The 22,189-nt window shown below is 44.2% G+C and overlaps 1 protein-coding gene across 1 annotated transcript in view; it reads left to right on the top strand.

The window, feature by feature from the left end:
- Positions 1-2,632: 2,632 nt before the first annotated feature.
- TRIM71 (tripartite motif containing 71) overlaps positions 2,633-22,189 on the top strand; it is a 54,313-nt gene continuing 34,756 nt past the window's right edge. The window contains exon 1 of the mRNA XM_053989208.1: positions 2,633-3,505. Within this exon, the coding sequence (XP_053845183.1) occupies positions 2,633-3,505 (873 nt within the window). The remainder of the gene's footprint in view (positions 3,506-22,189) is intronic.

Below are 22,189 nucleotides of genomic sequence, written 5' to 3'. Positions count from 1 at the left end.
GTTTTGAGCTTATTTTGGTTATTTACAGATGCTTTCATTCACTAATCTCTATATTTTCCCATTTTTATCCCTTTTCCTTTTTTTTTTTTTTTTTTTTTTTTTTTTTTTTTTTTTTTGACTTTCCAATCTCTAAGCAGTTCCACGTTTTAAAATTTCTCAGATCTCCAGTTTCCTTGTTAAGGGTGCAATGCCATGCATCCTCTCTTGCTACCGCAAGTCCCGCTAACCAAGAGGGTGGCCAGTCAGTCGTGCTGCAAAGCCGAAACTTTCCGCCCACACGTTTCTGGTGGCGGGGCATTTCATCAAAACCAAAATAATTGTTGCATATTTTTATTTAAGTGCGGTCTCGCAGCAGCGCAAATGGCATCCCCGCTAATTTTCGCTAACTCCATCGCGTCACTTTGAAGGAGAGGAAGCGCCTGCCCCTGCCCAGCAGCAACCCCCGCCCCGCGCTCGCCCGCCCGGGCACGGCAGACCCGGCGGCAACCGCAAGAGCGCGGAGCGGAGCCCATCACCCCTAGACTGGGCGTCAGAAAACAGTTTCTCGAGAGACTTAATGTTTAAAGCTGCATTAACGCCTCGGTGCTTTCAAAGAACGGCCCTGAAGCTCCGCTCGCCTCCCCAAACCCAAAAAGGGCGCGAGGGTCTGGCGACCGCCCGAGCCGCGGCGCGTCAGACCCACGGTGGTAGGGGGGTCCCCGGCACTGAAACCGGCAGTATTAAAAGATGGGGGGTGGGCCAAGGGGGCTGGATGCGGACGGATGGGGGCAGGTCGGGCCGGAGGAGGGCGAATGTTTCCTGCCCGCCGCCGCCGCCCCCCGGCCGCCCCCCGCAGCCGGGCGGAAGTCAGCCCGCGCCGTCGGAGCTTAAAAGGCTCCCGCACGCCGCGCCGCCCCAGTGCCGGCGGCCGCAGCGGGGCCGGAGCCAGCGCCGCCGCCAGCCCCGCGCCTCCCCCCGCCCGGGGCCGCCCTCCGCACCCCGCCAGGCGGGGAAGGCGCCCGGCGCGATGGCTCTCCCCGGATCCCACGCCGCCTGGGACGGTGCTGCCGCATCAGTGAGTAATTCCTGCTAGTTTACCCCCCGGGGCCGGTGGGCTCCGGCTCAGCAGATCGCAGGGGAGGCGGGCGTTTTGGTTTTCTCTGCTTTCCTCCCGCCGCCCCCCCCCTCCTCTCGCCTCTTCTTCGGGTTTTATATTATTTTTGTTTTCTCAATAAAACACCACGCGAAGAGGCGAGATGACAAAGGAAATGTGATCCTAGGCGCTGCAGGGGCTCAGAGCGAGAGAGAACCGGAGAGGAGGAGGAGGAGGAGGAGGGGGCGAGCGTAGCGCTCTCGGATAGCATTGCACAGCGGCTCCAATTTGTGCGAGCGAATATAATACACCCCCCATGAATAATTCAGGGCGGCCGGCGGGGACCTGCCGCTGCTCCTCTGCCCGGCCGCAGCAGCCTCTGCGAGCCGCGCCGAGCCCGCGGCACTGACCGGCCGGCAGCAGCCGCCCGAGCCTCCGGGTACCGCGTGTGCCGGAGCTGCTGCGGGCTTGGCGCTGCCCTCCGCGGGAAGCCCCGCGTAAAGGAAGGCGTCCGGCGGGAGCCGGGACTCGGAGAGGCGAGAGAGGGGACTGCCCTTCTTGGCCGTCCTCGGATCCCTTTTATTCTTCCCATCTCCTCCTCCGCGTCCCGCCAGCGTGAGTCTCTGCCGGTGGGGTGGGCACCAACGCCGCCCTCCATCCCCACCCCCCAGTCATGCGGTGGTGGAGCAGGCGTCGGCGGGGGAAGACTGGAGCCGGAGAAGTCTGCCTGGCCACTGTGTTTCAGTGCCTCTCTCTCTCCTAGAGCTGCTCTGGATTGCAAAAGTGGAGGGGGGAACTGAAACGAAATTTCCCCTTCCCCCCCGACAAGCACAGGTTTAAAGGAAAAGAGGAAAAAGCCCAACGCCCCAAGAAGAAAGAGCGAAACTTGAATTAAGCCCCTGCTGCCCCCACACCCGCCCGGCCGAGAGGGACTTGCACTGCCGCCCCGACCCGGTTCTGCGGCCGTGGGAACCGGAGCCAAGCACCGGCGGACAGAGTTCGGTCCCCGCTGGATGCGGCGGGGATCGGGCGGTCGGCGCCCATGCACTTTCCGTTGAGGAAGAGGACAAGTAACCAAACCACGTTGTCAAACTGCTGACCCGAGGGGGAGATGAGAAGACTGTGTGAGGTATTGACCGATCGGGGGAATCGATACAATTTGTCTAATGCAACGGGGAATCGGGGGTTAAGTACATGAGAGGGAAGAGAGGATCCATTTACTGAGGGAGAACGGGACAGCTACACCTTGATACCAAAAATACTCCCCACTCCCCGCAGCAGCCAGCCCGGCAGCAGCGAGGTACGAGGAGAGGACCCAGCTCCCTGCAGACCGCCGGATCGATGACACCGTATTTGCAAAACCGGCCCATCGATCCCACTTGGCAAAACGACTGATCGATGCCAGCTTGCTCGTAAGCTGCTTGCAGAACTACCTTCTCCCCGCGCCTCTGCTTTTCCGCCCACGCTTTTTTTTTTTAAATTTTTTTTTTTTTTTTTTTTTTTTTTGAGGTAGGAGGGACACGTTTTTGCCCCCCCATCGGGGAGTCAGGCCCATCTCAAATGGCTTCGTTTCCCGAGTCCGACTTCCAGATCTGCCCGCTGTGCAAGGAGATGTGCGGCTCGCCGGCTCCCCTCTCGTCCAACTCCTCCACCTCCTCGTCCTCCTCGCAGACCTCCAGTTCCTCCGGGGGCGGCGGCGGCTCCTCCTGCGGGGGCCCGCCGCGGCGGCTCCACGTCCTGCCCTGCCTGCACGCCTTCTGCCGCCAGTGCCTGGAGGCGCAGCGGCACCCCGGCGCGGGGGACGCGCTCAAGCTGCGCTGCCCCATCTGCGACCAGAAGGTGGTGATCTCGGAGCCCTCGGGCATGGACGCGCTGCCCTCCTCCAACTTCCTCCTCAGCAACCTGCTGGACGTCGTCGTCGTGGCGGCCGCCGCCGACGAGCAGAAGAACGGCCGCGCCACCGGGGCCGGCCCCGCCGCGGGGTCGGGCGGGGGCGGCGGCGGCAACAACCGGCACCACGGCCGCCCGCCGCCGGGGCCGCCCCGCGCCGCCGGCTCCTCGCCCGCCGCCGCCGCCTCGGCCGCGCCGTCCTCGACGTCGTCTTCGTCCTCCTCCTCGGGCGGCGGCTCGGCGGCGCTCCTGTTGCGGCGGCCCCACAGCCGGCAGGGCGAGCCCCGCTGCAGCTCCTGCGACGAGGGCAACGCCGCCAGCTCCCGCTGCCTTGACTGCCAGGAGCACCTGTGCGACAACTGCGTGCGGGCGCACCAGCGCGTCCGCCTCACCAAGGACCACTTCATCGAGCGCTTCGCCGCCGGCCCCGCCGCCGGCCCCGCCGCGCCGCTCGCCCTCAGCCCGCCCTACCCCGCCTCGCCATACAACATCCTCTCTGTCTTCCCCGACCGGGCCAGCTACTGCCAGCACCACGACGACGAGGTGAGCGCGGCGCGGGAGGGAGGGAAGGGGCGGCCGCGCTCCCGCCCCTGGCCGGCGCCAGAGGGCCCCCGCCCGCATCGCTCGCTGCCGGGGGGCGGCGGGGACTGGCCGCGGCGCTCCCGCCGCCCCGCGGGGCTGGGGACAGGGGGCAGGGCCGCCCCGGCAGCGGCCGGTGCGGGGCGCAGGAGCCGCTGACACACCGGGGGAGGGCGTGCGGCGAGGCGGCAGCGTCCCGGGCGCGCCCCGCTCCCACCGGGCGATGCTCCGCGCCGCCGCCCGAGAGGAGGAAGAGGTGAGCCGGGGGGCCCCTCCGCGAGGTGCTGTCCCCGGAGGCGGCCGGCGGAGCCCCGGTCTGCCCGTGAACGGTTTTCAGCGGGGACACTGGGCTGCTGTGGGCTCTGTGCCTCTCAGAAGGAGCTCGTCGGATGCGTACCGTGGAGTGGCGGGGCGGTGGAGATGCAAGAGAAAAAGGTTTGGGGTCCCCCAGAGTCCCAATGCTAAGTTAAACTGGTTTGTAGAGTCTGCTTTGCACAGCCGTATTCGGCGTGTTACCCACTGGAGAAAGAAAAACGAATAAATAGGGAAGGAAGAAAACTGTGTTGAGAAAAGGACACCTTTTAAATTAATTAATTATAAATAAATAAAAGGTAGTGAAAAAGTTAGCAGAGATACTCACGCTTGCATATGCCAGCTATATCTACTACTCTTGGTCAACATCTTGCCTGCTTCTGTGGTGGCAAACATCTACTGATGCAAAAACAGGAACTTGCTTTATGTGGTGTTAATTTAAAACGCTTTGGCTTTGCAAGTTTTGATTCTGGCGACCCTAAGTATGGTATCATAGATCTTAAAAGAGGCAGTGGCTTCTTCAAAATGTACTTGAAAGTGTCTTACGTTTCATTGGGCTTACTTACAGTTTCTTACTGTGATAGTTTGAAACTTGATTTTTCGTTTGAAGCTGGAAAATAGCGATCTGCTGACTTTCCCCTCTTGCTCTGGGGGTCAACGCGGGGGGGATTTTACTGGAATTTTCCAGTAACCGGTGTTGGAGGTAGTTTCCTCCCAGGATGAAATTGGACAGCACAACAAGGGGCTTCAGGGGAAAACCTGCCTGAGGACAGGGGTGGTACAAGAGTTTCTGTGGGATGCTTGCTTAACTGATTCACGAAGGCATTTAGCTTAGGGAAATGTGGTGATGCCTTTGTCTTCAGTTTTCAGGGACACTTTTTCTATCTCCTCTAATGTTGCTCTAGCTATGAAATCATTCTAGAAAGGTCTGGCATTTTGGGTTTCTTAAAGTTACTAGTAGCAGGGTACACACCGCATGAATTCTGTGGAAAAAGAAAGACCTTAAAATGATACCTGGGGGACATGAAGTGTGATTAAAGAACGATCAAGTCTTTTAACAAAAAAAAAGGGCAACCCAGAAACGTTATGGCAGCTGGGTTGCTTACAGCTTTTCGTGGTATCTCAGTATCTCCCTAAGAGTAGGCTTCCTAAAGCACTTGTGTAATACTGAATGCTAGACTGAAATGAGGCATGATGTTTTTAAGACACTAGGAAAAAACATCTTTCTGCATTCATTTTGGAGTATAACTTTGGTCTTGTGGTACAGGCTAGAAAGCTTCTAGTTTTTGCGTTCTTAGTAGGATGAAAGTTATTTTTGAACTGTGTAAAATGAAACAATTGAGGGCTTTTGGCCATAGCGTAGAATATCCAGCTTCTAATGCAATGTATTCTGAATCACTTAGTAAAAGTAGCTGGGATAGGAGCTCCAATGTATTTTGTGGACTTAAAAGCTTAAATTGCAAAGGGAACAAAGGTATTCTAGCCTTGCTTAAATTGTACGGCTTTTCTAGAAGTAACTTCTGAAAAAGCTTAGTTTATTTTACATAATTTTACTTTCAACAGTGCACTCTGAAAAGAGTTACACCTCTTAAAGGATTGGGTTTGGGTGTTCCTGTGTCCTGTAGACCTAGAAATTGTTTTAAAACGAGTGAGTATTTTCAAGCCTTCAGCTCCTGTTGAGAAAGGTTTTTATTCTGCAAATTAATGATCTACTACTGTTCTTGATTAGTGTGTTCTGGTGGCTCCTTAATGCGGGTGTGCCTGATCAGCATTTGCAAGTATTTATTATTCACTCAAGAGGAATTGTTTGGAGGAGACTGACTGTTGGGAACAGTTTGTCCTGTAAATCTTTATCACTTTGGCTAAAAATATGGGTGAGGTGTACAACTTTTTTTTTTTTTTTTTTTCTGAGAAAGGGTGGCTGCAAAACTGTGAGGGTTATTGCTTGTTTAAGAATGCTATTTACAACCTCATAAAAGGAACGATAATAGAAAGGCAGCCTTCCAGGAGAGTACTTAGTGCATCACTTGGGCACTTTGTGGGGCTAATGGTGTAAAAACAAACCTAAAATGCAAGGCAGGAATGGTAGCCTGAAACCTTAATATTAGTAGTTAAAAACTCAGGTTCTGCTCAGTATATGAGAAAAGCTGGTGAACAGGATATTCCCTCAGATTAATTAATGCAGGTAAGGTTTGGGCATAGGCAGATCCCATCTGCAAGCTGCTGGAAGAGTAATTCTCTTAAATGAAGAGTTCTCTTTCCCCAGGATATATCCTCCTTACCCTGTTATAAGGAGTTTGACCCCATCCCCGAGGATTTTCTGCACAAAAGTTGCTGGTGCCCTTATTTTGTGCCTTCTTGCCTAGAACACGATACTCCTGTCCTAATACTGCTACTCATCTGTTACCTTTAATCCTGTTCCTCTCTGGTCTTTCCACCCCTCCTTCTGGGAATCACTGTCCATTCCCCATAATTTTCCCTCATTCCACCTCTGCTTTGAGTGGAGTGAGAAGGGAAATAGCACAGTGGGTGGTTACTTACAGGGTGTTCCAAGTTTCAAAACAAGACTACACATACACATTTGCCAGACAAGATAAATGTAGTTCCTCATCCTCTTAATGTAGACAAATGCAGAATTCAGCTCTTAACTGGGATGTCTGGCATGTAGTCTCTTTTTAGTGGAGATGGTTCTGGTCTTGGGTGAGCTGTTGACTCCTGTTGTGTGCTATAAGTACATAACAGTCTCTGAAACATAGAATATTGACTGTTACACTAGTGGCAAACATTAGAGAGTGGAACCCTGGACACTGCTTTCAGGGTAGCAGTGCCTGCAGATACTACAGTGATGCATGAAAGAAGGTGAATAAAACTGTTGGGGTGGGGGCGGGAAGCAAAAGCCAATTCTTTGTCATAGAGCTTCTGTTGAAATCCAGTCTGGTGGTTTACTATTGGGAACCTCACTGTCTGATGTAAAATGCTATCGTGGCAGCAGGGGAAATGCTTAATTTCAGATGTTTCAAAGCATTCTACAAAAGTAACCATGTTACAACTCTGATAATTTTCTTTTGTCTGGCAGTGTTTTTTGTAGGTACAGCACTTCCAATGCTACAGTAGCAAGTAGGATGTTATTGTTAAAAAAACCAACTAGACAGAGGACTTGAAAAAGATTTTACTTTAGTCCTGCCTATAATTAAATCAAACATCCTACCAGATATGTCAATGTGTTCTTGATTGTTTCATCTCGGACTGAAAGAGCACCTCTATTTTTCTTTTCTTGGAAGTATTAATAGACTGTAAACTAAACCATGATCTGAGAAAATGTTGGAACAGTTGTAGGACACTTGGCTTGTATTGATAAACTATCTGAATTCAAGTGAGTTTGCAGAAAGTGGAAAATGCCACAAGTTGCAAGTTAAACAATTGGGGTTTCATTTATGCCAGAGCTCAGCTCCTGTGCGCTTGAATATAATTTCATGATAACAGTGGCGGATGGTCAAAACACTTTAATAGCAGACTTCTAACACTTTCTAGGGAAAGCGTGGAGTTGCCAAATTCAGTCAGCTTAATGGTGTGTAACCCTTCTAGTTGTCATATTGCTGTACAGATTCCATTTTAGAAATGGTTCATGGAGTACCAAGACACACAAGACAAAACCCTGTAGCACCACAGCTCCCTCTGTTGCAAGAAAGGATTTTAAAGGCATTTCCCCCCTTGCCCTTAGACACACTGTTCCTTCTCCTTGCATCATGTCTGTCTTTGGTCAGGTTCTTAACTGATCAGATTAATTTACAAACTCTTAAGTTTTTTGCCATATCAGTGAGTTGCAATGGTTCATGGGACTATTGGAGCATGCAGACAAGGCTCGCTAAAATCAGATTGCTATGTTGAATTCTGGGGTTGCATATATTCCTGGATTTCTTATTTTTTTAGATTACAAATAAAATGCATTCCTTCTTACTGTTTTACAGATTGTGAAAGATGCAATTTTTGGAGGATTGTACATGTATAGGGGACAGCATTCAACTGTATAGCTGTCAGCTGAACTGAAAGCTACTTAACTGGTACCTTGGCTAAATTTGCTGATTGAATTTATGTCTTAAGCTGCTCTAATGTAGGGTAAAGCTGTGGTTTCGCAATAGGGAGCAAGCTGTCTTAACATCTCATGGCTACTCAGAGAATAGGGGCTCTCACTTCCTCCTCTGTTTTCACCAGGCTTGGCTGTGCACACTCAGGAGATGCTTCTGTGAGCCAATTTAACTTGCTTAACATGACATAAGACTTTTCTCCCTTTTGCTAGCACTGGTATAAGTTTATTTTAATTGCAAGCTGAACTGGTATGAGGGGAAAGGAGGAATAGAGTGGTTAGACAGGAATGGTAGGTTAAATGTGGTTGCTTTCGTGTAATGGCTTTCCATACTGCCAAATGCTGAGTTTTGCTCTGTGGTGCTCCCAGTGCCATCCACCCACACGTCTCGCCAAAGTAGTTGGCTGATGCAGAGGGAGTATGCCTGAGTTCCCAGTTCCAGTTCTGCATCTCTTGCTCAGGGGTTATTTATATGAAACTGCAGTGTGTGGTACAGGCTCTTGCTGTGTAGTGATTAAGGTTTTTGCTGCCTAACAAAGAGATTAAAAATTTTAGGAGTGTATCCAGATACTTTGTGTTGCTAGTGTTGTGACTGCTAGAGCTTCAGCTTTAGAGAAAAAATGTGCACATGAGCTAGAAAAATTCATACTTCCAGTGTATGTAAGAAACTGCGTATAGTTCTTTGTACTCATGCAGCCTTCATTTATCATAATTACTGTATCTTTCCTCTTCTGATATCAAACACACATACAGGTGCCCATCTGAGGACAGTGCTTCAGATTAGGTTACTGACAGTTGTGTTTTCCTTTTTAACTTTTTCCTCATGAAGAAAGCAGGGTAGTGAGTTATTTTGTTCATATGTGATACATGGAATGTGGATTTAACATCCTTAGGATGATAAGGGGTTGGAATAATCTTTTTTTTTCCACAATATTTTTAAACTTACAAATACTGTTCAGCTATCAGGTGTTAAACCCCTGGGATTACTCTGTCTTCCCTTTAGATGCCTCTTCCCCATTATATCTTTAGCTCCTGGCTCTTCTCTGCATGCAGAAATCATTTTATTTAGCTCCTTCTCTTTAGTAACGAAATTAAAACTTTGGGTTTTAAAACAGCTTTAATACCATACTGTAGAATCCAAACGCCCCCTGCTTTGCAGTTGACTGGTGTTGAAATCCGCTCACCATTTTAGGGTAAATACAGCAAAGTTGTCAGGTTTTTCTCTTGGTGATAATATGATGTTGTTACACTACTGGCTTAATTAAACACAACTTCAGACAATTTTCAGTGAGTAAAAATGGGAAAAAGCAGGTATGCCTTGGATGTTCAGTCATGTTTCATGGACTGTTTTTACTTAGAGCCTGTCTTTGAAAACCCAAGAGTATTGCTGTGTGTAAGGGTATTAATGCTTGCAGGCTGCAGCATAGACCTGTGAGGTTGTACTGACATACAGCTGGAGATATGCATACAATAAATAGGCATGAAACTAGACTACTGTATACCCATAATTTTTAAATTATGGTTTTGTTAGAACCAATGCCTTGAAGTGTATCTTGTAACTAGGAGAGAAGGTCTAGCTGAATTTTTACTTCAATTTAGTGATGAAATATTTCATCATGTGTAGCAGTTTCTCTTTTCAGCTAAACCTTCAGAGCATGTAAACATGCTTGCTAGACCATGCTTCCTTAAAGGAAAACTACTTGGTTCCTCTGTTTTTAAAGTCAAGGAGGTATCATTCCTCTTTCAATACTGTCTTGACCCAGTGTCTTCCTAGTTTTCCTCCCATATTCCCTTCCTTCCTGCAAAGTTGTTGGTGTCTTTCTATCAGGCAAAGAAGGAATCACGATGTGTTGAGAGCACAAACACTGAATGCAAGACTAATGTTACCACAGATAAGATATCACAGAAGGGGTTTATTGTCTTCAGCTGTACTCCACTTTCAGTAGAGCAGTTACAAATATAGTCTTGGATCATATTTATGTAGTACATAATTTTTACTAATGCTTTTAACCTATCATTCAAAGTCTTGAATTAAAGTGTAGAAATATTGGGTGGGACTGGCTACTGCTTGGCAATCCAAGTATTGGTTAATGTAATGAATGGATGTCCCTCATCCTAAAATATATTAGGCATATTGACTTTCTTTCAGCTGTTCTCTTTGTGGGCTCAGCTGCAGCCTGTTCCATGACTTGTTTTCTCCTTTCCCTGGCTGTGCTTGAAGAAGGGCTCTGTGGGTGGGATGGGTTTGGTCCTCCTAACAAATTAAGCTTGTGCATCTGAATCAAGTTACAGAAATGGAACAAAAAACATGTTAAGGAATTGGAGCAATATCTGCCAACTTCTATCTTGAGTACAAAAATTTCTTTAGTATGTAATGTCACCTCAGATATTATTTTATTATTCCTCTTTGCTCTACCATCTTAAAGAAGAGAAATTGTATGTGGCTAAGACAGTAGTGTGCTTCTTTTCTAAAGTTCTTTTGATTCTCAGCTACTTGTTTCTTCCTCTGCTATCAACCTCAACAAAATAAGTTCTTTTCAGTTAAGAGTCCATAGCTGCTAATCTTTTTTTAGCAACTAAAAATGTTGGCCAGCTTTGAATGCTTTAGCTGTATAGCATAGTATGAAAAAGGAATAAAACCCAGTACCCATGGATGAGGCTCATGAATATATATTCTGTGTTGTTCAGGCATCTTGGATATGTGTGTAATACTGACAGAAGAATTAATTCACAGTTATGTGTTCAGCTCTAAGAAATAAGAGCTCCATTCCTGTTATTTCACTTGAGTGTGTAACATGCATTGCTAAAACCCCAGATGGTGAACTTGTTGGCTAGGATGATGACTAGTTAGCAGTTTCCTTCATATGTGGTTGAAATATTTTTGAAGTGACTAAGACTTGAACTGGAAACTTCAAATGCTTATTGTTTTATGGTTCTGTATGCTTTGTGCTGTATGCCCCCGCACTGGTGCTGACTTGGAGAAAATGGATTACCTCCCAGCAGTAGGGAGGCGACTTGAGGCAAGCTCTAAACTTGTTGGACTGGCAACGGGTGAGAATCACTTTTCTGAGTTGGGTACTTAAAATTCTGGGGATTGTGAGATATGCCTTGAATGCTACAGAGAAAACCTCAACTGAAGAAACGTGAATTATCTTTAAACTAATTTCTGAAGTAGACAAATTAACCCAACCAAAGGCAACTGCTGTCACCTCAGCAGCTATGTTTTACTCCTGTTTGTTACTACAGCATTCTCTCTCCTAAGAGCACACAAGCAATCACCAAGGCTGCTCTTTTATACTAGTGCTTTCCAAGGATGTGAGAATAGCAAATGCTCACCCTTTAATCTGTGTTGTGGGGGAGAAGGGTGCTTTAGTGAGCCAAGGGTAATAGCTAAACTTGTGTTTATCATTTTCCCTCTAATGTTGCTTAGTCTCCATGCATAACCAAAATATTTAAAGGTTTTCTGTGAAGTTTGCTAAACCCTATCTTTTTCATTTGGTTGCTTGTATTACATGCCCCCCCCCCCATATATTTTGTGGATAGCAAATATTGTTATAAACTACCATCTACTGTAAATATTTCCTTTTGCTAGGCAAGGTATTGTGAATGTACAGAACTGTCAAATGCTGTGTTTGGCTGGATTAAAAGGCTGGCAAGGGCCTGAAATTCAGCAATCAAACTTCATTGTGATTCTTGGATGGTAGTGCTGGAGCTTGTTGCTGTAACTTCCCCATATCCCATGTTGTCTTGGGTTTTGTGGATTCTGTTTGGATGTCTAGGCACTTGCTGTCCAGAGTGGCTGGCATATGCTAAAAAACTACTGTTATACAGCCTTTTGTTCTGCTCTTGGTTAACAAAAGGCAAACTATTATTTAGGGTAAAATGTCAGCTATCAAACTTCAAATCCTCCCCCTTCACTTCAGTGGTTCTTTTTATGCAGCTATTCACACTCTCAGACAGTTAAGTGTACAAAATAAAAATCCCTAGCCTTAAATATTGGGTGTGAGCAAAGCTTGAAAGCTGTCTGCATTATGGATGCCCTTAAGCTTTGTAATACAGCCTAGTGCTGGATCAGGGACTAGAGAAATGCTGTTGTCTTGTGTCAGGGTTGGTAGTGTGATGCACCACTGAGCGAGTCAGTGTGGGTTACCTGACGAGGTTACTGTTGCTGATCTTCTGTAACCTTGAAAAATGCCATGTCAGGCATGGAGGGTGTAAGAGAGAGTCACCAGGTAGCTCCTGGGGTCTTGCTGCTGCTGTGTCTTGCTGTGCTTTGGAAGTCAACTGTATAGTTCCAGGATGTTTTAGTAAGTGCATGTGTATGTGAGGCAGAGGGTCTGTTACTTTGAGGAAGAACTTAATCAGAGCATAGAAAGAAGGAGCAGCATGCCTCCAAGCCTGCCTTTTTTTTTTTTTTTTTTTTTTTCCCCTTTAAAAGCAGTGCTGGTAAAGGGTTAAATTCCAGCCCCCTGCAGCACACCCCGCCCCCACCGCTATATATGGTATGCCCAAAGGCACTGGAGACTTAATACATTGAAGTTGGAGCGTGAAGGGGGTCTGCAGCCTGCTAGACAAAGTCACTCAAATTTCAAGAATACTTGATCCATACAAGGATGTTACTTGAGAAAGGCATGGCTTCTCTGTTAAGAAACCGGTTGCCGAATGAGCCGGCTGAGTGTCCCAAACACAGCTTTTGTGGCTGGATGAGCAGATTGGAAACCAGATTTTCTTAAATCAATGACTGACTGATCAGCAAGCTAGCTAAAGTTGTTGTGAGACCCGAACAGCCTCCCTTCAGAGAAAGGGTTATTTGTAGGGGAAAATGAAAACTGTTTCTCCCACTGAAGTGCTTGCAAGTTGGAGGCACTATTATGCAGATAATGATACAAGAGAATTCAGTTGAATTGACTGAATATTAGATTGAAATAATGGAAAATAATTTCCCCAGGCTAGTTACTGTAGGAGTACCTACAGTGTTGCCGTTATGTCCCAATAGGATGTATTTGGTGTCAACTTCTCTTAAAGGCTTTTAAATGAATGGGAAAATATTGGATGGGAAGAAAGGAAGGACAGTTTATGGAAGAAAAAAAGAAAAACAAAACCAAAAGTATCATAATAAAGAAATTGGTACTGGAAATATCAGGCAGTGGTCTGGAGTGGATTCTACCCTAAAGAAAGAAATAGCAAGCAACAATAACAAAACATTAGGGAATTGGAAAAGATGGAGTACAAAAGAATTCCTAGAACGCTGAGGTCCTAGTCTTTCCAGTGCTGCTCTTGTATGTACTAAAATGGTAATGGGGGTAAGATTTAATACTCTCTTTGCTTCTTCCTCTCTTGTACTTAATACAGTTGTCAGTGAGGGGGCAGATGTAATAATCCCTGCCTCCCCCAAAATCATGGAAGCATTGATAAGATTAGAATTAAGAATTGAATTAGAGTTATAAATGGTGGCTGTTGACAGTTCCAAAAGGTAACTACATGCCCTCTCTTAGCATGAAGGTGCTGTCTTCTTTCTCTGTTCCAGACAACATGTATTTTAATTGACAATATTCCATGGTAGCTCCTGTACTCTTCTTGCATTACTAATTTTTTCAAGGGCTCTGAGACTGTTGCTAGATAATTAATGCATGGCCCCTGAGCTTTATGTTGCTGAAGCATGGCTCCCTTACTTGAATTACCCTGTATGGTGGTTGGTGAGATGGTTCATAAGGAGGTTCATATGGGCAGTCTAAGCAGGCTGGGCTGAGTGGAAACACAGCTGAAGCGTCTTGAGCTGACTTTTACTGCGTAGCTGGCAATTTGCTGGAGGGCTGTCCACTCCAAACCTCCAGCCACTCCTGAGATGTGCTTTTTCCATTTGTATGCACTTCCCAATGCATACAAATTTGATAAACTTCCTGAGTTTTAGACAATTGTGACTTGTCAAAACAAACACGACTTTATCTTCATGTTATTGCTTTTCTGGCAAAGGTGGAATTATCCCACCTTTGCATCTTGTCAAAAGTAGTTCATTACGTGCCTCTGAATCTGAACTGTTCCTCGGCAACAGTTGTGTCAAGTCAGCCTAATTTCTTTGTCTCTTACCAAAACAAGTAGAAAGCCTCTAAGGCAATGTTCTGCTGAACCTGATGGGGTACATGTGGGCCCCTCATTCCAAGTGGTTTTATTCTTCAAATATTTCCAGGGAGCAGTTGTACGCCCTGATGCTGTTACATAGTGGTACATGGTTAGTGCATGTTGGTACATTGTAGTAACAATTGAAAATTCTTTACGATTTAGGAAGCCAGGTCTTCTAGAGAACCACTAGAGAGAATTTTGCTGGAAGTTCTGAAGCACTGCAGTTACAATTAGTGTAATATGTGCATTTCATTTCCCCTTGTAGTAGGCTTTGGCATTGACTTGGAATATAGGTAAGGTCAGCATGTCTTTGCAAAGAGTAGTTAGATTCTGTGGCTGGCCACTTGAGCTTGTAGTGGCATACTTGGGCTTGGCTCAGATCCAGAGGCTCTTCTTTCACTGGAACACTTCCTTGTCAGTCCTTTCATTTCTTTTCCTATGCCTCTGAGCCAGTGAAGGGAGTTCAAGTAGTACGTGATTACTGATAGTCTTCACTAGTGCTCCTATTCAGTCTCTTAGCAACAATGCCAAAAAACTTTATACACTGTGGGAGACTAGGAAAACCATAATTTAAAAGTGCAGGTATTAACATAAACTTACTTTCACAAACTGCAATGAAAAAACCCAACTTGAGCTGTTTTTTAAGTTAATAGTTTCATTTTCATATATCAGTCCTTAAATTCAAGCAATTAACTTAGTTTTCTTCAGCGAGTACCATAATCTTTATAGTTGTAGAAGTTATTTAGGGTGTTAAACTACTTATAGCTTTATTTTAATTGGTTTCCAATTTGCTTGTCTAGCTGCAGAAACCTTGTGAGGAGGAGTTACTCAGCTGCCTCACTTGGCCGCCAGTTTCTTAGAGTGAAGTCTTGCCTTTTAATTAACATCCTTGTAAATACAATTCATGGCATTTTTATTCTGATATCACTTCTGACACCTGTTCTTAATGCCAGCCTGTGCCATTCAGCAGAGAAAAAGGGCTGCTAAAGAGCTTCAGCTGATGGAACTCGTCAATGGTGTGGACTGAAGATATATTGAAGGCCCCTTTCTCTTGTCCAAACCTGTTCATCTCATTTCCTTCTCCAGCTCTGCCTTAAACTTAGAGAAGGAAGTTGAATAACATAGATGCTTTGAATAAATTTTTGGTGAAAGCCATAGTTGTACATTTCATTATAAATCATTCTTGTGACTAGGCATCTCACTTTTAAAATGTTGTGGGTTTTGGTAGTGCAAGTCACTGTGTAAACCTGGAACAAGTGTTCATTCCTCTCAGCTGTTCAGTAGTATGCTTTTTCTGTTGCCATTCATTTGTCTTCATTATATATTGTCAGTGTATGCATGTAAGCATCATTTTTATATAGTATTTATGAGGGTTTGGCTAGCTTAATAAGACCAACTTATTTTCTCCTAAATGAAAGATAAATCTTGACAGTTAATCAATCTAGGAATAATGTATTGAACCAGTACCCTGTCAGAACTGCTGTTTTGTCTTCACCAATGTTCAATACAGCTGTTTCAGAAAAAAAAAAAAAAGGAAAGCTGTTTAGTACATATTTTAGAGTTACTGGTCTACAATGTGTCCTTCCACTTAAAATTTAAAATTATCATGGGGAAGCCTTGATGGTGTCCTGTCTTATATTATTTTAATATTAGTTTTCTAATGTAAGCAACAGAAAAAAAATCATGGACTCAACTGAAAATACCATATAATGCATGAAATTCAATATGATCTTGTCTACAGGAGAACACAATATTTTCATCAATGTTTGTTTGAATTTTAAATTCATTTTAATACCATCCCAGGAGGAAACATAAAAGGAAACACTTTTCATCAGCTAGGGGATAGATTGTAAAGAGGAAGTGTTGCACATCAAAACAAAGACCAAAAAAAAAAAATAGAATAGTGATACCTCCCAGCTGAGATTATGTATGCTATCCAAATGTGCTGTCAGCAGGTGAGAGACTCACTGACAGGGAATGCTGTCTTGGAAACCTTGTTTCATCCAGTTATTCCTCAGCATATTAGAACACAGCATTAACCTCATTGCAGAATATAGGTACATTTGTATATGGCTTCTCTAGGGATGGAAATCAGACAAACTATTTGGGATAATGGTAACCTCCCTCATTATAACTCTATCCTAATTTTCAGCTTTTTGCAGTTTATTCTTCCCTTTGAGAACAATTTTCTCAATATATGTAGTGGTGTATGATTTTGCTCCAAAGCTTCCCGGTATGAATTTTTTTCCATAAGATGTGCATAAGTGTTATCCACCTGTGTTAGTGAATTCAGATTTTGGATGTAGATGGGCAGTTTTCCATTTGGCTTCCCAGCCAGAGGTATTTTGACAGACAGCTATGTAGTCCCTTGCTGAAGGAGGGATGTAGTAAGGGGAAAAAATCTAAGGTGACTGACACAGCTCCAAATCTAGTAACTTCTTTTGGATGTACATATTCTAATAAAGTAGCACAAGTTTTTTTGTGCACCATGATGTGAAATGATACAAAATGCTACACTTACTATCCAAGAAAGGAAACTCCTCTTCAGAAACCCCTGCCTAGCCTGGGAAAACTGTTGCTAGTCCTTCACTAGGAACAAATGGCTGTTGTTGGAAGATGCTTACCTAGATCAGTAAGAGTCAGAACATCATGGTGTGTCAGTTTTTCCCCATTTCATGTATCTGTTTTTCTTCAGGCAGGGGTGACATTCCTGCCAAATATGAATGCCATCACTCTTTTTCTGCTACAGCTAGGTGGAAATGCTTTCAGAATGAAAGATCTTTGTAAATCAAAGTTTAAACAAACAAAAAGAAACAAAACCAACCAAAACAAATTCTCAAAACACCCAGCTCCCATGTGGTCAAAGAAGCCACTTCTTGGAGTAAGCTAACTTGTTTCATGTTTGATCCCATATGGAGTTACGGAGGGAAACCATTCCTCGAGTGCTTTTGTTAAATAAAGCTGTTGCCATGAATTAAGCAACGCTGCCCTGGAATGTTTCTGATCATGGTCTTGCAGAGCTTGTGACCTTTGCACTGAACATGTGAACTGAAACTTCATCTTCCAGTGTTCAATAACCATGTTAAAAATTCAGAGGTGAGGCAGTCTTGGGATTTCCTTAGGCTAGCTTAAATGTCAAATGAAATTTAAGTACCAATTTATAGAGTTACTCTTACTTTTTTTTTGTGCCAAGTCTAAGGTACAACTTTTATTATAAATCTGAAAATTCTTTATCAATTAAAAAGACCTCCACGATTGCATAGACAATGTCTTAAAATGCTTTCATTTATAGAAGCCTACTAAAACATTAAAGTATTGCCACTTTCTTGTCTTGATGCATTCAATTACTCTTAATTAGAATGTTTGTAGTAGTATACTACTACTGCTTCTTAAGGCAATTGCTTTGACCAGGAGCTGGTTGTAGTGCCTGCAGAGGATATTCAATTTTAACTGGGCTGTAGCTGAAAGGGGGAGAAAAACAGTTTAAAAACTGTGTCTCTTGCAGTCCAACACTTTGATGCCACTGGACTTCCTACCCAAAAAGAATGCTATTAATAATTAGTCTTCTTCCTGTTTACCAGATAGGAACACTGCCACCTCTTGGCTACTCACCATCCTGACCTTTCTGAAAAGTTTTTTGCTTGTGATGCTTTCTGGTGCAGTGCTCCTGAATAATTAGATTGTGGTGTATTGAAAGCCTTAATATACCATATTGTAGACTTGAGATTTTGTATGGATATCCTAATAATTGTGGATTCTACCCTGGAACAAAAAGATGGAGTATTACTTGGTCAAGTTACTTTCAACTCTGATCCATTGCAGTATGCATCCCTTAAAAATGTACTAGGTTAAGATGCATTTCTGCCCTCACTAGATTAGCTGACCACACAATTTGGCAACAGTGCTGGCATCTGAAAGTCATGTCTGGCACAAAAGGGATTCAGCCTTTATGCCATTAAAAGGGAATTGACAAAGTATTTTCTACTGATCTTTATTTGGTTTTGGTCAAAACTATGTTGATCAAATGGTGAATTCTACAGTTGGGGAAGAAAGGCTGTGTTAGGTTCTGACCATGTTTCTAATATCAGTTTTAGTGAAGCTGGCTTGAGAAGTCGTTTAAAATATTAAAGCTTCAGGATTCCCAATATTGTGGGGAGTTATAATAGCTGTTAATTCCAGAACACTTCCCAGTTAGAAAGGAAGTTATGCTTCTACCCAAAAGCCTTTTCTTGCTGTAAGCAGCTTTGTCTTTTTTGTAATCATCTAGTGTTTTGCTGGCCACATGTTTGTCTGGTTCTGCAGTGAACGTAATTTTCAAGAATATGCACAGAAGGGTGACTTCTTCAGCCCAGTTAACCTGCCACAAATAAAATGAGCCTTAAGGAACACCCCTAATGCTGCCTTTTTCTCTAACAAGCCAGTCCAATGAGTGCTGGGAAGAACTCCTACTTAAGCCTGCCCATGTGAGAGAGAAGTCTGACACGCCACTTCTCAGAGGACCTTTCCTGTAGAAAATTCTGGTGCAAAGCAGTGACACCCATAGCCCAAAGGGCTATAACACCAGCTAGTGCAATCCCCACCTCAAGCAGCGAGTTTTAGTGGAATGTAGAAACTTGAGAGAGAGACAAGGTGCTTACAGAACATGAGAGGACTTCAGTGGTTGAGTGGGATTGTCAGGATGCTAACAACATCCTGACTCTTATATTAGCAACTGGAATTAATTTCTTGATGTGTAACTTAAGCTCCATAATGGTAATAGAGGATATGGGTTTCCAGCATCTGTTCATAAGTTACGTCTCAAAACCCTTTCTCAAAGGTGGTCTCCTTCCTACACCCTCTAGCCCAGCTCCTTCAGGTGTGGGGGCGGGAGGTCATATTGGCGAAGCGGCTTTGTGCTGTTGTATCCCTGTTTTAAGCACATCTCAAAAAGGAGACAGGTATAAATCTAATTTCCTGTGAATGGACTTTCAACTATAACTTCTGAGATGGTGGTTTGGAGTGTCTTGTGGGACAGACTTTTATAGAAGAACCAGAGTGACTGGCTTGAGGAGAGTAAGGGAGAGCCTGGCTTCCTCATCAGTAGGAGAGGAGGAGGGCCTGGGGTGCCAGTGGCTCTTATTTCATATAGATAAATTACTTATTTAATATAAATAAATTACTTATTTCAAAAAAAGACATGAATTGTTGTATTACTGCAGTACAAACTAGAAAATAAGCTGCAGAGCTTTAAAGACCTTCTGTAGCCTTAGCAAATAAGGCTTCACTGTGCAGCCTATATGCTTCCTTCTTGCAGATCTTAGTGAAGTAACAGAAAAGGATGAAAGTTACTATACAAGCTTTTTAAGCCTTCTTGCCTGGCTCCGTGAATCAAGGTTTAGAACTGCTGAAATTTCATTATTGGATTTAAAGGACGAGTAATTTGATAGTCTAGAAGTTACTAAAATATTTTTGTTTAGAAGAAAACCCTCTGTGTTGCGTTTAGTTTTGATGGCATACAGATTAAAGGTGTATTTTGCTGGTGCTGTGGCATTAATGAAAATATTATTTAGTGCCTATTTTTCAGCATCCTTATTAGTGCAGCGTCAGTCGCACTGTATAAGCAGTAGTGATGGATTTTTTAAATGGAGGCTTGCTGAAGTGAGGAAGGATTGGCAATTATATGATGTATCTAAAAATTACTGGAAAATAGTAATTTTCAGAAGTGTTTCTGTAGTGGCGGATTCGTTAGAATAAAATGTTAACTGAATAGTTTTGACTAATTTGTGATAGAAGTGAACAGATAATGGAAATCTCAGGATTGCTCCCGGCTATTATGATGGCTAAGTATTTTGCATGGAAGAACAAAAACCTACCTTAAGGATTTTTTTCAGCCTTTTTGACAAAGCTTAAGAGTTTTTAACATCTCAAAACATGTTTGACCTCCCCACCCTTAAGCCATTTTGACACTCTTTACCATTGCATTTCAACAGGAAAGAAAGATCCTTTTTATAGCCAAATGGCTTCCTCCTTCTCTTCTGCCTCTTTTCCCCTCCATCCCCCACCCCAGAGAGCCTTTCTAGTGCTCAGGCTTCAGCTGCTGCCTGGATACTGGCTACATCTGTCTTGTTTAGATGGTCCTAAGAAAAAACAGCACTGAATGTGACCGGAGGGCCGACAACAAGATATGTTTCTTTTCAAATTTGAAAGGAAGCCCTGCACTTGCTTCTGCCTGTTTCTCTAAACTGTTTTTAAATCAATCATGGCTCTTGCTGGTAAATGCTTTCCATTCCCTCCCTCCCTGAAATGGTCAAAATCCAAAACATTTGAAAAAAATCTAACGAGTTAAATATGGTGGTGTTCGCAAGCCTGTTTCCCCTCATACAGCTTCGAATTTGATGAAATAAACTCTTTATGAGCTCTTGCTTTGAGACAGCCATTGGGAAAAGTTTCAAGGAGGATAGTGTGACTCTAGGTGGAATTTGGAGGCTTGCAAGTCCATAAATACTTACACTGATGGCAGACTGGGCTTTTGTACTTGTGTTAACAGGGACAGCATTAAGAACTGATTTTGGATCTAAGCAGTACTTGATGTTTTGTGGTGAAAAAGATTGTGACTGTCAGGAAAAGACTAATTGTGTGGGGCAGATGGAGGATCGAGTAGTTCCTATTTCGGGGGGAATCATTTGATACTTTTACAGTGCAGGATTAGAGCTGGAACAATGACAATCTCTGCCAGTCAAGAATGGAGTTACAAAAATGTGAGGTGATGGTTCTGTTTTTTAAAGGTTCATCAGCTGGGTGGGGGGAAGCCATGCAACTTGATCCTGTTCATAAGATTCAGGCATAGCTAAAATGTATTTGCCCTTGTGACAATATCTTGTTACACACAAAATAGGAGAGGAGACTGTATTAATGCATGAGAACACGCTGATGTTTTTGTATCACAACCTCTGTGTGCCTGGCTGGAGATGCTAACTTTTGGTTAGTAGTGCCTTTGCCCCACACCAGAAAATGCGTCTTTATAATCAGAGGAGAAAGAAATAGCAGAAGAAATTGTTCTTTTAAGAGTTCCTATCATCCCTTGATTAAATAATGATTGCTACTACTTTTATTGGTTAAGGAACTTATTAGCCATTTAATTTTTAATAGGCTTATACTGCAGTGCATAGTTCTGTGTATGAGCTCTATTTTTTTCCTAGCTGTGTAGTTTTTAGTCATGAAAATAAGTATGTAAGAGATGCACCCTAAATAGTTGGCATGTTACTGGTGTGACTTGGGTATCCAAGAACCTGGTCCATTAAATTTTGTGGAAATGTTGCTGGAGTGAAACTGTTTCATTGCAGCATTTCCTCTGTAGTTACCGCGCTTGAACTTTGGAATCCACTTTCCTGGCTTTTGTGTGGGGAGGCAGAGCAAAATGGATGTTTGCGCTGAACTCAGCACGTGCACTGAGCTTCAGATAACAATTATTTGGCTTTTTAACATCCTTGTTTTTGGCATGTTGAGCCAGCCACACGGGGTTGTCCGTGAATTCACACACAAGGAGCAGGTCAGCTTGCTGGAGCTTTCATTTCCACTAAGCTCGTCTTGCTGCACTTGTGGTTCTGTGCAGACATCTATAACCTCACCCAGCTCTGAGGTGGTTTTGGCTTGTGTTCTGGAACAAAGACTGAAGTTTGGTTCTTGGATGCATTGTAAGGACAGTCCCTACCTCAAGGCAGTCTCTCTTAATGCATGCTGCAGGATTTGGTATAGAATGTGTAGCTTATTCCTAGAACAAGAGGAGTACTTTTAAAATGTGTTTCCTTGTGAAAAGCTGGATTAAATAGGAAAACAGATTTGCAAAAAGTGAATTTAATAATTCTGACTCAATTTCTTCCAGACTTGAAGGAGTAGATTTCAATTTAATTCACTGATTTAATAAAAAATAGTGGCCTGACATCTGCTGGCTCTCAGCAGACCTGAGAGAGGTCACAAACTGGAATAGGCTGTGCCTATACTGGTGCGTTTAGCAGTGCTGGCACAAGGTGACACTTGTACACTAGCTAGATTTTTGTCTTCAACTGAGAGAGCTGTGGAGGCCTTGGAGTCCAAACTCTCTTGCAAGTAAGCTGTAGCTTTGTTTTCAGACTTCTCTTGAGAGGTGCAGATTT

This window comes from Vidua macroura, chromosome 1 (assembly GCF_024509145.1).
Source record: "Vidua macroura isolate BioBank_ID:100142 chromosome 1, ASM2450914v1, whole genome shotgun sequence".
Classification (NCBI taxonomy): Eukaryota; Metazoa; Chordata; class Aves; order Passeriformes; family Viduidae; genus Vidua; species Vidua macroura.
The sequence above is the reverse complement of the archived record's forward strand: the minus strand, read 5'-3'. Positions and strand labels throughout refer to the sequence as shown.